The following is a 17,557-nucleotide window of genomic DNA, read 5'->3' as shown; positions in this document are numbered from 1 at the left end:
AGTTCACCCCCCCCCCCCGGGCTAGAAGGCTAAAGAGGAAACGACGGGAGAGAGGCTAATCAGCCTGTAAACAATGCTGGCAATGGGAAACATCCCATGGAATGGAAAAGAGCATGGAACAAAGCTCTCAAAAATAGATAAATTCAGAATATCTTTTTTAAAGCAAACAAATTGCCATATATAAGCAGTCACCCAGAGCGATCACCAGGCGTCTCTTCGCTTAGATAGAAGTGCCAAACCATAAGAAACAGTCTGAGCTGGGCTGGATGGGAGTGGCAATGAGGAATCTGTGGGAATCCATAGAAAGAACATTACGGTAATTAATTTCTCCTACAATGGATTGCTTTTCTCCAGCAGATTCCTCATCTGATAGACTCCTGAAGCAGTAAGGACCACAGAGGCGGGCAGAAAGTGTTACAGTAGCAGATTTTGCAGAACTTCCCTACCAAAACATGCATCAGCCCCATGTGCAACATCCAGACAAAAGTCCCTGGTCAACACATGCAAGGATGACCAGTGGCCGCACGACAGATGTCCCTAATGGTATCACCCTCTACAAGGCCGTGGAAGCCGAGACTTCCCTTGTCGAGTGTGCCCTGATGTCAGGAGGAAGCTCCCTGCCTCCAGATTGGTAGCATTCCGCAATGCAGATAATAATCCAATGTGACAGTCTGTTTTGTTATGGCGAGACCCTTGCGGGACAAAGAATGGGCCACAAACAGCTGATCAGACTTCCAGAACTTAGCCGTCCTAGCAACGTGAAAACTCAAGGTTCTCTTTGGATCTAAGCAATGGAATCGCACCTCCTCCTTAGAGGGATGGGGTGGAGGTTAGAAAACCGGAAGGTCTATGGACTGAGAAAGGTGAAACTCAGAGACCACATTTGGAAGAGAACCAGGCCTTACTTTAAGGGAGAACTTTTCCCAGAATAAACTAGGAAACAGGGACTTGCAACACAAGGATTGAAGTTTGCTAACTCTCCTGACTGATGTAATTGCAAAAGGCTGTTTTCAAAGATAATAATAGTAATAAACAGGAATGCATGGGCTCAAAGGGAGCCGCTATTAAAAATGTCAGAACTAGATTTAGATCCCAATCCCGGACAACGAGTCGGCGGACACGTATTCACAAGGCCGTTCAGGAATTAGGTCATAACAGCGATCGTAAAGAAAAAACCTTGATCCGGAGATCTTTTAAACACAGACAAGGCCGCCAAATATCCTTTGACTGTGGTAACCTGAAGGCCTGCTGATGCCAGTGACAGAAGGAACTCCATCACTGAAGTGGTGTGGTCTCGCATTCCCTGAACCATGCCTCAAATCTTCTCCACCTGCACGCATACAAAGTTCTGGTAGATGGTCTGCGTGCAGCCAGCAACACCTTGAGTACTTCCTCTGAGAGGTCCCAGTCATTATAGCTCATCCACTCAAAAGCCACACATGGCTTGAGGCACTGTAGGTTCGGATAAAGCACTCGACCTTCCGACTGGGTTAGGAGATGTGGTGGCGAGGCAACCGGTGAGGCGGACAGATGGTCAGATCCAAGAGGTCGGAGTACCAAGTTCTCCTCGCCCAGTCCGCGGCGATCAAGATCACAGTTGCGCGAAACCTCTTGAACCTCCTGTTAACCCATGGCATGATAGGGATCGGAAGGAAGCCGTAGTGGAAAGGGAAGGTCCAATCCACCAGGAACGTGTCCCCAAGTGGGCTGTTCACTGAGAATTCCCTCAAGCAAAACTGTCTGCACTTCCTGTTGGACTCTGTGGCAAACAGATCCACTGCTAGGTTATCCCAGAGAGAGAAGACCTCTTGCAGGACTTCATGGCACACTTCCCACCCATTTGAGACTGTGCTCTGCCTGCTCACAGCATCTGCCAAGCCGTTCTCTGTCCCCGCCAGATGAACTGGCAAGACTGAGATCTGGTTCTCCAATAGTCAGAACCACAGCTTCATCGCCTCTCTGCAGACTGGGAAGGAGCGCACACCACCCTGGTTGTTCAGGTAGTGCATGACCACTGTGTTGTCCATTAGCATCAGGACATGCTTCCCCTTGAGAGATGGAACAAAAGCCCTCAGGGCTAACCTGATTGTTCGCAACTCCATCCAGTTGATATGCCACCTGGCTTCTATTGCTGACCAAAGGCTGCTTACTTGCAAGTCCTTTCAGTGAGTACCCCAACCCTTCAGAGATGCATCTGTGACCACTCAGGGCTGAGGCCAAAAGGGTTCCCCCGCTATGAGATTGCTGTTGTTGGTCCACCAACTAAGGTCATTGACCACCGACCTGGACACCCTGAGGGAATCTGAGAGGGCTCTGAAGTACTGTGACCACTGACTCTGTAGGAGCCACTGTAGGGATCTCATGCGCAGCCTGGCCTCTGCCTGTAGAAAAATACAGGAGGCCATGAGACCTAAGAAGTGGAGAAATAAAGCCACTGGTAAGGTGGAGTGGTTCTGGAACAAGTTCACCATCTGTGCGATGCTTGGGAGGGAAGGCTTTCCCTACCTGGGTGTCTAGGACTGCTCCGATGAATTGGAGCCTCCGGACTGGCATCACATGCTGGGGTACCCACATGGGGGTTCTTCAAGTTCAGGGAGAAGCCCAACCTGTTCAGTAGCAGACAGGTGTCCTCTAGATGAGACAAGACTTCCATCGGATCAACCAGTCATCAAGGTACTGGAATACATGACCCCGGATCTCCTGAGGTGAGCCGCGACTACTGCTATAAGCTTGGTGGAGACCCTTGGCGCAGAGGTCAACCCAAAGGGAAGCACCTTGAATTGGTAGTGCTTGTCCACTATGATGAACCTCAGGAACTTCCTGTGTTTTTGATGTATCGGCACATGGAAATAAGCGCCTGTAGGTCTCTTAACACTAGCCAGTCCTGAAGTTCAAGAGTGTGGATAATTTGTTTCAACGTCACCATCCTGAATTTGTCTTTCCTCAGGAACTTGTTCAAGGCCCTGAGGTCCAGAAAGGGATGAAGACCTACACCCTTTTTAGGGCACCAGGAAATACTGGGAATACCAACCCAATCCTCTCTGTTCAGGAGGTACGTCTTCCACGGCACCCTTCAACAACAGGGCTTGCCGTTCTTCCTCGAGTTCCTGTCCCAGTTGGATTGGAGGTTGTGGGGGTCTGGCTGCTGGTTTCCTAAGAAGGGCAGACAATGACCCTACCGAACGAGTTACAGGGCCCAGGCATCGGAGGTAATCTCCTGCCACTGGGGCAATGTTCTGCCAACCGTCCATCAACCGGCAAGTTGTGGAAGGGGAAATCAAAGCAGCTCTGGAAGTCCCTCTGCCCCTTCAGGGATGCTAGAAATGCCCCTACCCCTGCCAGGCCTGAGGGAGCTGTGCTTCCCTACCGGAAGGGACATAGCGCCTGTAGCCTCTGCACTAGAGGCAAAGCTGAAGGTAGGTTTGGCCGGCTACGCAGCTAGGCCCAACGATTTTGCATCAAATTTTCCAAACAGTCATCAGCCTTCTGGCCAAAAAGAAAATTTCCCTCGAAAGGAATGTTCAGTAGCCTATTCTGGACATTCAGAGAAAAACCAGAAGTTTTGAGATAGGCTTGCCTCCTCAAGACTACCGCCGAACCCATCGAAACGGCCAACGCAGTGGGCCATGTCAAGGCCCATTTGCAATGACTGCTTGGCCACCTCCTTCCCATCTTCCACCAGCCATGCAAACCCATCCCGCATTTCACGTTCTGGGATTTATTGCATTGCCTGCGCCAAAGCTTTCCATAAGCCAAAAGCGTATTTTGCGAAACTGCAGGCTACATTGGTTGCTTTTAAGGCCATGCTGCCAGAGGTAAAGACCTACTTGGCCATAGCATCCAAACTTTTGCCCTCTGTATCTGTAGGCAAATTAGGAATGGAAGCCGCAGGCCTGGTGGAGATAGTGGCTGCCTACACTACAAGCCCTTTCGGAGAAGGTTGAGAAGCCAGTGTTAGGGAGAATTCTCCAAATGTGCACATTTCCCTTACCTTTTGAGACCCCCAGCAACTTTGCTGGATTTCTAGGATTACATTTTTTACCTGGAAAGAGTGTGAGCCTTTTTTTCCCCACTCTTTCATGTATTTTGATGTGTGTTTTACTTTTGTGTTCTTTGGTTATAGTGTTCTAAACAAACTTCATGGCATCACCTTTTTCTGTGTCACACAGCACCTTCAGTGCAGTGGCAGAGGGGTGTCTTTTAGACCCCCCAAGGTTTAAATACCTTCTCTGGGACGGACTACTGTCTCCCAGAGCATGTAAAGTTAAATGGACTTTACTAGTCTCTTTAAATAAACTGACCCAGCAGACCCTATCTTCCTATAGAGTGCTGGAGGGGTTGCCTAGCTTCCCCTGAGTCAAAACACTCATGTAACAGTAAAATGTTACCAACCAAATGGCTGGTGGCATTGGTTTAGATCAACTACCGTGATTTTTCCCTACCGCTAACAACGGTAGCTAAAAATCGAGTCAGCCATGTTTTTCAATTTGGCGCCCAATACCTATCTGTAAAAACAGACTCTGGTCATCTTTTTTCGCCATTTCTTTTAGGAAAGGTCCTTCTTGTGTTTGTCTGTGCGCCAAACCAGGTTTGGTCCCTTTGTTCGTTGGCCTTTGGCGGGCTTCAGTGCTGAAGCCTTCCTCTGGCGCCTGAGTGTCTGGGGTGGACAGGATGTGACGGAGGTGCCTGAAACTCCCTGTGCTTAGTTTCCTAGGAGACCTGAATGCACTCTGGCGTGATTGGCCGGCTGGATGTCTGGCAAGTACAGCCACCCTGCTGTGTGAGTGAGAGCCAGGCTGGAATGAATGGGGGAACACTGTTTAAAAGCAGGTCTCTGGGACTTGGAAAGCAGAGTCGACCACTGGAATGAAAGAACTGAAGAGGAGAGGAAGGAAGAGGACTGCTGCAACTCCTGGACGACCGGTGAAGCCCTGCTGCAAGTCCGAATTGCCTGAAACTCTGACGACAGAGAAGCCCCTCAAGGTTAAGTTCTTCCCTTAAGTTTGGTGGGAACAACCAACTCGAATTTTCATCAGAGTGCTGTTGAAAACCAGATAGCCAGAGGGAAGGAAACCAGCTTGTGGACTTTAAGGCACTCACACCTTAAACCGACGTCTTGCTACAGCTTTTGGCCTCTTCCCTGGGCAGTGCAGGAACCTCCCAACTTCCTCCTTCTTGTCCCCACGACTAAAGCTCAGGAACAGCGAGATCTGCTCGAACTGCCAGGAACAACTGCCTCAGCTACAGCTTTCTTCATTGACAAGGTACTATGCAAACGCGGTCCGGAAATATTTTTGCCCATCGAGAAAGTGCGTGAAACTTTCCTCAACTTCGAAGGCTTGTCCTTACCTAAACATTCTTCAAACATTTTGCCTAACCAAATCCTTTCAATATCTGTGGCAAAGACTTAACCGTTACTTACCAGAACTGTGCTATCCTATACAAAAGACTCTGAACCATTGACTTTGGCCCAGGCCTATTGAGAAGAATTGCTGGTTGTATTTAACTGAAACCCTTTGCCCTGCCTATGAATGTATTCGGGCTGTCTATTCTTATAACCTTGTCTTTTCCCTCCTTTATTAAGTATCTGAAGTGCCATTTTGCTCACACTTCATTTTTGAGCTAATCTTGTTCAATTAATTACAGGTTGGATTTTTGTGGTGTATTAGTTTGTGATATTGAGCTGCTTGTGCTAGTGTAATGTTTTATAATTGACTGAGTAAATAAATGTATATTCTTTTACCAAGAAACCTTGAGTAAGTGTTTACTTGAATCACTGTATTGGTTGATCCTTTGTGTAACTTGTTCTACTGCTCACTTAAACTCTTGAGATAAGTCTGGCGGCTCAGCCATCGCTACCACTTTGGGTAGTACAAGCTTGTACCAAAGGTGAAATTGTGCTTACAATTTTAGTCCTAATTGCCTGTAGTGGTCCCCAAGGGTACTGCAGGTGATTCTGCCTAACAGCCAGGAAATATAGATCTCCTCTTGCCAGCCTGTACTTCCCCGTAAAGTTAGAGTTACTGGGGGAATAGAACAGGGATGCTGCCACAAGCATGCTAGGGGATCAGCAATTGCTGTATCCGGTGGCATGTAGTGCTCTGTCACAGGACTCTCATCTAATATGTCCGTCAGTTCATAGCATGGGTAGGCACTGATGCTGGCTTCAGACCCAGAGTGTCCGCAAACCTTTGCAGTAGGCCCCTGAACTTAGCATAGGTGCGAGTATAGGGCTGACTTTGTTCAAGCTCAACATCTGGAGACGTGTCGAGGCCACTGGTATCTCCGAGACCTTGGGCCAGAGCCACAAGGTCTGCCTGATCATCGATAAAATCAACTCCTCCTGCCACTGAATATATGGGATCAACATCTTCCAGGTCATCACCCTGGTCAGCATCGAAAATCGATGCCATGGACTCGAATAATCCATACCTGGAGAGGGGAATAAAGGATTTCTCTTTCAACGTCGACGGAAGGGCCGTCAGTGTCGATCGGGGCTTTGGTACCACTGTGACGTCAGGAAGGTCAGCTTCTCGACACTCACGAGACGGACCGGGTGTCGATGATTACTGCGCCTTTTTCGTCGTTGAGCCCGAAAGCTTCTCTGACGCTGATGGCATCCATGGTTTGGCATGCGTGGGGTCAGGAGTGCCTTGCAGCACTTTTCTGCAAGGCTTGCTGTTCTGGGGACGCAGGGGGGTAGCCGCACGTGCAGCTGCCTGTGTCTTAAACATTTCTAACATGTCTTTTTTTAAATGTTCCCACTCCTCTCGAGTGGTCGGCCAAGCCAAGGGCTTACCTTTTTCTGACGACGAGCTGGACTTGTGTCGATGGCAGTGACACCTTTTCCTCTTAAACGATGAAGACGAGGAGAAATGGCTCCTCGAGTGTGAACGTTTTTTGACCTTTTGCTAATGCCAATGCTTTTCCTTCTCTTTTTTGGCCTTGGAGGACCAGACGAGCGACTGTGCCAGAGATTTCGGGGACATTTAGCCCAAAGCAAGTCTGGCAGCCCGCCCACAAATGGATTTCAGTGCATCTTGGAGCACAACGCACATCCCTTAGTGTTGTGATCTGTACCCAGACACCACAGACAAATGTCATGCAGGTCGGTCAACAACATTTTGGGATGGCAGTTGGAGCACCTATTAAAGCCAGAAATCCAGGGAGCAGACATTACAGTCGAGGTTTTGAGAAGGAATTTGATGAATTAGTCAACTGTAGTGTCCATCAAGCAGCACGCGGAAAAAAGGAACTGAGGTGTGGGGCGTAGTGACGTGGTATCTAAATACACACAACACCTGACGTCATGTCCAGAGCCGACAATCGACCACCGAGCAAGACAGATTGACGATCGATGGCCGCGTCGAGGTCCACTACGCCCCCTGTCGAAAAGTTGCTGAAGCAGCAGAGCTGGAGGAGGAAATCAGATTAGGAATCTGTGGGAGAAAAGCAATCCATTGAATGTACCACAATAATTTACCAAGTTTACTTCTGAAAAATGAAGAACATTTTATTTGCTTTATCATATACTACGTACACATAGCAGAAATAATTCACAAATATTTTGCTCCGTTTTCATCCTGGTGTGAAATGTTAAGATATGAAATGTTTATTTTTTAATTTTTGCTTTTTTGTATTATGATTCGTTTACAACAAACCTTACATAATACCCAATTAACCAAACAAATATTTCTACAGTAGTCATCTGTGGGATTTGTTACAGAATGAGGAAAGTGCATTACGTGATGTACAGTAGTGTGGAGGGAGTATCTCAAATGTGAAAGATGAGTGAACTCTGTGGCACGTCCTGTTTGGCCATCTGTGACAATGAGGCATAATGCATTCTGGGGCATGCAGTGCTGAGTCAACATCTGTAGCAGGGGAGTTGCTAGGTCTGGAAAAGACCCAGGGCTACGCTGATGTCGGAATTGTTGGGAATGGGGTCTAGCTAGCCTTTTGGCTGTAGCTCCTGAGATTCTATACGGGGCTACAAACAAAAGACCAGGGGCTATAGCCCCTTTAGCCCCCCCTTAGCAACGCCTCTGATCTGTAGGCAGTGATGTAAAGTGCATTCTGAACATGGAGCCCCTGCTTTACATCAGGCAGTCGGCAGCGAGGCAGACAGCATTATTGGGAATGAATGAGGCAGAGGGCACTGTGGGGAATGCAGTTGTACCTGAGTGTTTGCTCTGAGTAGGGCGGTGATCATTCAGGGAAATGAAGTCATGCAGGGCTGCTGTACTGTATGAAGGGGCGCACATTCTGATACGTGGTATATACGGGCAAAATCTGTCCAAGTGGCATATGATGGAAGCACCTAGGCATGCAAGACTGTGCCTAGCATATGAAGGTGTGTTTATTATACGGGTTGCAACTAGGCATGTAAAGTTGTGCGTAGCATATGAAGGGACATTTAGCATATGAGCTGTACCTGGCATATGATGGAAGCACATAGGCATGCAAGACTGTGCCTAGCATATTAGGGGTATTTGGTATATGAGCTGCACCGGGGTATGTGAGGTTGCGCCTAGCAGGTGAAGGCGTATTTAGCATTTCAGCTGCACCTTGGCACAGTAGCTTGGCATGCAAGGCTGTGCGTTTGGCATATCACTGGCACCTGGACATATGATGGCTATATGTGGCATTTGGGGATAGATCTGTTCTGCTGCATGATGTCAGTACCAGTGCATTTGACACTGATGTGCGATATGATGGCAGTACCTGGTAATGTGACGGCTGTACCTGGACATATGAAGGTGCGCCTGCCATATGATTGCAGAAGGCAGCCGGATATATGATGCGCATAAAGCAATGCACATTGACTTGCATTTTGTGACTAGTGCCTGTGATTTCTTTTACACGCCCTCGGGCTGCGCAATTAAGTAAGTACATACATGTTAATTGCTGGGCCCGGAGCTGGTTTGCTTGCCACAGGAAGTCTCGAGGTAGTGCAGGACACCATGATCTCTCTTGTGGGCTCCCTTCAGCCTCACCTGCTTTGCATGGGCGCTGCTGAACTGCAGGCTGGGCTGTAGAGGCTGCGTGGGCCGCGCCAGGGATCAGGGGACCTGCAGATCGGACAGCCTAGTGTCTTTAAAGCAGACTTCTCTCTGGCATGCACCTGTTGCAGCCGAAGCTGGTTGGGAGCTTGTAGAGCAGCTAATGTTGTGCTCGGTGCAGCGCTGAGACTCTAACACTGTACTACTTGCTCAGCCAGTGCCTGCTGCATGGACGGTGCTGAGCTGTAGCAATGCAGCACAGGTCAGTACGCACTCACAGTGCTCAGCGCTATGCCCGAACTCTGCAGTAGAAAAGCACAGGTCACTTGTGTGCTCTGTGACCAGCCAGGGCAGTGAGAGCTGTCGGTGTGCACAGTGTAAAGTCAGGGCGTGCAGAAGAAAAGCACACTGCCATAGGAAAACGTGGTTGTGGGGACTAGCCATCACAAAATCGCGGGAAGGCAATCTCGCGAGAGTTAGAACGGGAAGCACACAGCCAACCCGCTAGAACGTCAGAAGCGGGCGGGCAGCGCAGTGCGAGCACCGCCCCAGGCAGTGCTCCTCCTTAATCAGGGGGCTGAGATACCTTGAGGCCCTGACAACCCAGAGCATAATACCATGGCTGGGGGCAGCCACCTGGGTGCTCTGGAGTGTGTAATGTGTGCATCCATGACACACACATGATGCAGTGAAGAAGCTGCCAAGAAGAGACTGCCTAACCAGGGAGTACTGTTGTGGCCCTGCCCCTTGACTCTATCATCCTTGTTAAGCAAGTTATATTGGGTGTCATAAATAAACACCTTTGTTAAGCACAACCTGAGTTCTGTCATCACTAAGGCCACCACAGTGGTCAAGGCCTGGGGATTGAACGAGCAGCAGAAGACACAGGATAACCACAGTCTGCCCCAGTGTGGCACCTTCACACGGCCCCGCCTGATTCTAAAGTTGGCTATGGGCCCCTGCCGCAGGACCGCCATGGGAGTTCCCAAACCTGCAGAGAAACGCCATTGTTATGTTCCGCCTTGCGTCCCGCTAGGCGGTGACGCAGGGCGTGCCTAACAAAAGCCCCGCCCCCGCGCTCGGGAGGCAGTTCCGGGGCAGACCACCCACACGTGTGCGTGTGCTTCATTGATGCTCCCGCTGGAGCTGCGCCACAGGCCGTGCGGCCTAGCATAACCCCGCCAGACCTCGCGCGCGCACACCGAGGGCTGGATCTTAACAATGGCGACGAGGTGAACGAAGATCAACACGTGCTCGGGGTTCACGGCACCTAGATGGCACGCAGCCATCGCAGCAACATTTTTGGACACCCGGTGGGGGGGGGGGGGGGGCGATTGCACACGTGACCCACCCCACCCCAAAATGAAAAAAAAAAAAAGAATTTTTTTTTGTTGCTTCTCATCATCACTCGCCCTCTATGTGCCGGCCGGGCAGTGTGGAGCCATCTGGCATCTGGCCTCCCACACTAGGGGCACCAACACGAAGTGGCATCGGAACCACATGGGTGAACCAGCACCTGAACTTTCAGCCAGAGTGGTGGGAAACCACAGCACTTCCAGGGAAGGCCCAACTTCACCGCGCTAGTGGTCGTCCGAAGAGCTCACGCCAGCAGTGACCAGGTACATGTCGACATGGCGGCCGGTACGTCCACCCCTGGGACCACCACGCCGTCCAGAATTGCGGCAAACCTATCGCTGACGTCCCCACAGCCTTGCACACAAGGAGGTTCATCGACACTGGTCCAGCCTTTTGACCCCTTTACCGACCCATCTTCGAGTGGACCCAGATGGCAGCTGTGGATCCAGAAATTCGAGATGGCGATGGAGTGCAAAGATGTAACGTCGGCCAGGAAGATGAAGGCCACCTACTATTCAGTGTGGGTGACGAGGTACTGCGCATTTTCAACTCCTTGAATGTTGCCGATGGCCAAGATGCATACCAAAGCGCAAAAGATGCCCTCACGGCTCACTTTCTCCCTCAACTGAACCCGGACTATGAGACTTTCATTTTCTGCACCACCATACAGGCAGCGGACGAAACCCTGGATGCCTACCACACTCGGTTGAGAAAACTGGCCATGTCCTGCGAGTTCACAAATGTTGAGAGGGAGATCAGGAGGCAGATCATTAACGGCATACAATCAGAAAAACTAAGGCGCCTAATACTCAGCGAGAGAGGCATCCCCCTGTAACGGATCCTTGAACTAGGACGGCAAAGGAAACTAGCCCACACCAGAGCGGCCAACATGGAGGCCACACTGCACAGATTGCAACCTGCTCTCAACACAGCCATGGTGGCCCAGATCACCGACAAACAATTCTCGAGGGATGAATACAGTGGGGGCTATGGCCAGAACAGGTGGCAACTGTGCATTCCTGGGCCCACAGAGTGTGGCTGGTGTGGTGGCCCACGACATGGCTGCCGCAACTGTCCTGCACAAGGCACCACCTGCGGCGCCTGCGGCAGGAAGGATCATTATGCAAAGGTTTGCAGATCATCGGGCACCTCCACGCAGCCCCCACAGAACTTTCCAGAAAAGAACGCGACCAAGAAAAAGAAGCAAGCCAGTGCAAGGAGGGTCACAGTGGCTAACTCTTCCACGGAGGAAGAAGGGGATGATTTCTCGACAGGGCAGCAGGATCCCGGTAAGGATAACGAGAGGAAAGGAAGAAAGATATACCTGGTGTCCGCATTAAGCCAAGGTCAAGAAACACTAAGAAAATCTGTCCGAAGGCGCAAGTGCATGGTCACCGTCCAAAACCAGCGCATTCTCATGACCATTGACACCGGCGCTTCGGTGAATGTTATGCTCACAAGCATATTCCAGACTCTAAAGCCTCAACCAGTCCTGAAAAGCACAGACACGCCGTTGTATGCATACGGCAGCTGGAAGCCCCTACCAGTCATGGGCAGGTTCCGCACCACGCTGGAGCATGGCGAAAACAGACTATGGTCGAAAGTCTATGTCGTGAAGGCAGGAATTGAAAGCCTCCTGAGTGGGGACGCAGCTGAAGATCTGGGAGTGGTCAAATTCATCTGCCATATCGATGATGCCGAGGAGGTGGAGAAAATGTTGAGTCAATACCCCAAGTTGCAAGATGGAATAGGCTGCTTGAAGGGCGAAACCATCAGGCTGCACATTGACGAAACGGTACAGCCGAAAGCCGTACGGCATCGGAGGACACCTTTCCACATGAGAGAACAAGTGGAGCAGGAACTCAAGGCTCTGGAGGAAGCTGGCATCATAGAGGCGGTCACAGGGCCCACACCATGGGTCTCCCCGATGGTTGTCACGCGAAAGCCTAAACAGCCCGGAAAAGTCCGGATTTGCATTGATATGCGTCTCCCTAACATTGCCCTCAAACGAGAATGCCACATCACCCCAACGATCGACGAAATTGTGCTGGACCTCACAGTGTCTTGTGTATTCTCGAAAGTTGACTTGAAGGCAGGTTGTATCATCAACTCAAACTCCACAGAGACTCGCGCTAGATCACAACATTCTCGACGCATTTGGGGCTGAGGAGATACTAACGCCTGAGCTTCGGGATCTCGTCCGCTGCTGAGGTATTCCAGCAAACTATCCAGGAGGTCATCAGGGGCATCCCTGGGGTCCTCAACGTGAGCGACAACATTCTGATTCACGCCCCCGACAAGAAGCACCTCAAGAGGCTTCATACCCTACTGGGCAGACTACAAGAGGCTGGACTGACCATACACAGGGAGAAGTGCGAATTCCTGAGATCGGAAATCACCTTCTTTGGTTACAAGTTTGGCAGCACGGGCATCTCCCCTGATCCCCAGAAGGTCGCAGACATTCAGGCGGCAAGCCCACCGATGACCCCCACAGAAGTTCGCAGTTTCCTAGGTATGGCAACCTAATGCGGGAGGTTAATTCGAAAGCTGGCCACCCTATCTGAGCCACTACGGGAACTGACGAAAGCAAACATCAAGTGGGAACTGGGGGCAGAAGTGCCAAGACTCGTTTGAAAGTATCAAAGAATCCCTGTCCGTCGACACCAAAAATGGCGTATTACAACACCGAGCTGCCCACAGAACTGTTCGTGGATGCAAGCCCCGTTGGGCTCGGAGCCATCCTAATGCAGGTGACGAGGCAAGGGGAGAAAATACCGATAGCCTACGCCTCGAGAGCCCTCATGGAAACCGAACAGAGGTACTCCCACATTGAGAGAGAGGCCATCGCCGTGCTGTGGGGGTGCAGGCACTTTCATCTTTACTTATATGGGCGGCGGTTCACAGCAGTTACTGACCACAAACCCCTACTACCCATCTTCATGGGAGCGTCGTCACACCCTCCGGCACGGATCACCAAATGGCTACTACCTCTCCAGCAATACGACTTTGATCTCATCTACCAACCAGGCAGTGGAAAACCCGCAGATTTTCTCGCGAGGCATCCGCGAGCGGCAACCCAACAAGAGATCCAAGTGGCCGAAGAGAAAGAGGAACATAAATGCCAAGTGGTTCGCGCAATGAGACCAAAGGCGGTGAGCTTCGAAGACATCGAAGCAGAAACTAACAAGGATCCGTGTTGCAATCTAGTGAAAGATGCCATAATCTCAGGGGACTGGAAAACCTTCATGAGACACACACACAACAGAACAGCAGAAGCAAAAGGGTTTCTGTCCGGCATGTTTACCGTCCGGCAAGACTTGTCGATCACCGAAGGCGGATTGATACTAAGAGGAAACCGCATCGTAATCCCTCTCAGAATACAAGACAGGATAGTGGCCCTAGCGCATGAAGGACACCAAGGGCTGGCAAGGACAAAAGCCCGCATACGGCACAGGATATGGTTTCCCCAGATCGAGGAACGGGTCGAGACACTCATTAGTACGTGCCTAGCCTGTCAGATAACGGGGGCCCCGCCAGAACCGGAACCAATTCTATCGGCGGAACGCAGCCGCTCTCGGTGGGAGGCCATCAGCATTGACTTCTACAAGCTACGAGAAGGCCTCCACCTTTTGGTGGCCGTTGATGACCACTCCCGATATCCGGAAGTTGAAATAGTCGAATCCACAGCAGCGGAAGTGGTCATTCCAGCCATAGAAAAAATGTTTGCAACTCACGGACTACCAACCTCCATCAAAAGTGATAATGGGCCACCGTTCACCGGGGAGGAATTCAAAAACTATCTGCAGGACCTTAATATAAAGTATCACCACATCATGCCGAGACGGCCCCAGGCCAATGGGGACGCAGAACGCTTCATGAGAACCATTAACAAGGTGCTAAGGGTATCCAAGGCGAACGCCAGCCCATGGAAGGTCGACCTCTACCGGTTCCTCAGGAACTATCGGGTTACCCCCCACAGCACAACCGGCATACCGCCGGCGGATCTCATGTTCAGCACCGTCATCCGATCCTCGATTCCGCACCATCGAAGCAGGACCCAGGACGAGGTCAATGAAGGACGCACGGAAATGAGGAGAAGGAGTGCCAACGCCCACATGAGTGGCAAGAGGAGAGCGAGGCAGTCCAATCATCAGGTGGGGGACCAAGTCGTCATGCTACGAAACCCCACCAAATCAAAACTCGACATCAGATACGAGGAACTGTCATGGACCGTCAGCGATCGGCACGGAACCATGGTGACTGTGACCCGAGGACACCGTCAAGTGACAAGGAACTCGTCGTGGTTGAAGGCGGTGCCTCGCAACCTGTGGACTGACAGTGAGTGCCACCTGGAAGACGAGGACGCTCAGCCCAGCGAAGACGAGCCTAGGTCCATCCCGGATGAGACAGGAGCGATGGATGGAACCTGGGAACAGCTGGAGGCCCCCGGCCTCGAGGACCTGACCAGTGAAAGTGAGCCAGATCAGGAGCCGGGGGGGCAGGCCCCGAGAAGGGCGATACGGTCTGAGAGCTGCTACGAGACCGCCGGCCAAGTTGAATGACTATGTGTGGTAGCTTGAGGTACCTGGACCACGGACACTAATGGCCGGGCAGTTATATTGGTTAAGAGCGTGAACCGATGTTTGAACTCACAGTTGATGCAAGTTATGGTTATGTTTGTTTGTTTTATAATAAAGGAGGAATGTTATGTTCCGCCCTGCATCCCGCTACGCGGTGACGCAGGGCGTGCCTAATAAAAGCCCTGCCCCCGCGCTCGGGAGGCAGTTCCGGGGCAGACCATCCACACGTGTGCGTGTGCTTCATTGATGCTCCTGCTGGAGCTGCGCCACAGGCCGTGCGGCCTAGCATAACCCTGCCAGCCCTTGCGCGCGCACGCCGAGGGCTGGATCTTAACAGCCATTAACTGATGCAAAGAAAAGAGGACTGTGAGACCTGCCAGCCAGCAGCTCCATATAAATAGAAAATATAAATGGCAAAAATGTGGTACTCGTCAGAAAATGTATCATTTTATTTGATTTGATAGATACATGGTATATTTACCATTCAAAGATGGCCTTAGAGACAGTTTGGATTGTTTCCAGAGAGCTTCCTTAGAGACAGTTGTCCAAGATGGCTGCCTCCTTGGAAGACCTCAGAGGTCATAGATTTCCGAGATGGGCAGGAATGGGTGGGATTAGCCATAGGGATTAGCATGGCTAGATGCCTGGGAATGGGAGGGATTCAATAACCAAACAACACCAAATAAACTGTGCATCCCTTCTCAAATGTAATTTCCATTGAAAAGCATTACAAACCCTCATTCAAAGACCATATTTGAAGCTCTTATGTTAAAGCTCTTATTTTAATGACAATAGTTCTGGCTTAAAGGTTGTGCTTTCAGCGCCAACTAATAGCCCACACAAAAAAAATTGTATGTTTTGCAACATTTAAATGCATTTTTATTGTTGATGGGCCTCAAGGAGGTAGCCATATTTTACATTTCCTGTACATGTTGATGATTGTATACCCTTGCAAGCACATGACAGAATAGAAACATAACTCCTCAGAGCTATAGATCATTGCATACCTTGACCTGGAGACACACTTTGGATGCTGAGCTCGTATGTGAAGTATGCGCTGGTCTGTGCGTTGCCTCTTTGAAGGTCGTAGAGCTCAACAGGGAATATCCCCCCAGCATGACTTCCAACAGTGCAGAGCAACTCGGTGTCATTGATCGTAGTAATATCACATGACACATTGCCAATTGTCACAGATATCGCTGAGGCATTAATGCCAAATCCAGTTCCAGTTATGGTGAGCAATGTCCCAGAGGACCCTAAAAAAGGGACACAATATTGTCTTAATGAATAAACGATATAGAAAATGACTGGGGAAGGTCACTAGTAAATTACACCAGAATTCAATTGAAACAGATTACTTTCAAACTTCACCATGCATTTGCAGTGTTTGCCATACACATGTATGTCAGTTTTCTGTGAGGTCCAACTGATCGCTAAGAGAGTTAATTTGCACTTTTATAAAAACACAAGAGATTGCCATAAATGGAGCATTCACACAAAGACATCATTTTTGCAGTATCAGAAACTGATAATGGTCTGTTAGTAACCTTTTTAGAAAGTTCTGATCTGCTCAACCAATTAGAAAGGATGATTTTTGAGATATTCCAGGTACTATTAGCCCAGAGATGCTGACAAGCTGCTTGGAACTCCTTCTCCCTAATGCCTGGGCTGATCAGAAGGCCCATGGTGCTGCGTCACTCCATGCCTGCCCTTCTGCTGCAGCGTACCTCAACACCACAGTGTTCCTATGGCTGTGCACTGCAGAGGGGTCCCTTATTTTTTGTTTTTTAGGCACCAATAAAGTTGTCGTTACAAAGTAAAAATGGTTTGTTTAATTGTGAGTAAAGTAAAAAGACAAAACATCTGTGAACAAAATATGTATTTAGGGTTTTACATGGCACAAAACTAGCTAGGAAGCAGCAGAGGCTGCACATGCCATTGAGGGTAACATGTGAGGTCAGGAGAGGGATTAGCCATGTTATGGCATGGACGTGAGTTGTGTTGAGGGAATGCTAGAAGCCTAGACGGCATCAAGTTATTGGGCCTCATTAAGACCCTGGCGGAACGGGTTAAACGGCGCCGTAAAAGGTGACGGCGCCATTCAACCCGTTCCGCCACATTACGAGGTCCCCTCACGGTACACTTTAAGCACGCCTAGGAAAACCAGGTGTGCTTACCGGGTCCCGCGAAGGGAAGAGGGAGCAAACAACGGGCCATCTCGTTATGGCCCGTTGTTTGCTCCCTCTCCCATTCCCATTCAGCCCTATGGGGGCTGAAATGGGAATGGGGAAGGACCGTGTCCAGGTCCTTGAGGGAGGAATTACCGGGCCATCCGAACTCGGAATGGCCCGGTAAGTCCTCATTCCGAGGACCCGGACACGGATGCGATTTTGGCGGCAGCCATGCCGCCAAAAGCGGCATGGCTACCGGCCGAACTCGTAATGAGGGCCTTTGACTTAAGAGTAAGGCCTTGAGTTCCTTTCTGAATTTCAAGAATGTTAGCATGCTCCAGATTGCCACCAGGATAATGCTCCAGTAGGCAGCGGCGTAGCAATACAAGTCCTCTTTCCTGATTTTTCCTTGCACTCCAGTTCCCGCTTGAGTCTAGCAATCACCTGG

At 50.2% G+C, this 17,557-nt stretch overlaps 1 protein-coding gene across 1 annotated transcript in view; it reads right to left on the bottom strand.

Annotated features, from left to right (window-relative positions):
* The window catches only part of LOC138498459 (fibrocystin-L-like), a 1,772,245-nt gene that overhangs the window by 449,000 nt on the left and 1,305,688 nt on the right, over nt 1-17,557 (bottom strand). The window contains exon 30 of the mRNA XM_069622209.1: nt 15,946-16,194. Coding sequence (XP_069478310.1) covers nt 15,946-16,194 — 249 coding nt within the window. The remainder of the gene's footprint in view (nt 1-15,945; nt 16,195-17,557) is intronic.

This window comes from Ambystoma mexicanum, chromosome 5q (genome assembly GCF_040938575.1).
Source record: "Ambystoma mexicanum isolate Mex_15411 chromosome 5q, UKY_AmexF1_1, whole genome shotgun sequence".
In the NCBI taxonomy this organism is placed as follows: Eukaryota; Metazoa; Chordata; class Amphibia; order Caudata; family Ambystomatidae; genus Ambystoma; species Ambystoma mexicanum.
The sequence above is the reverse complement of the archived record's forward strand: the minus strand, read 5'-3'. Positions and strand labels throughout refer to the sequence as shown.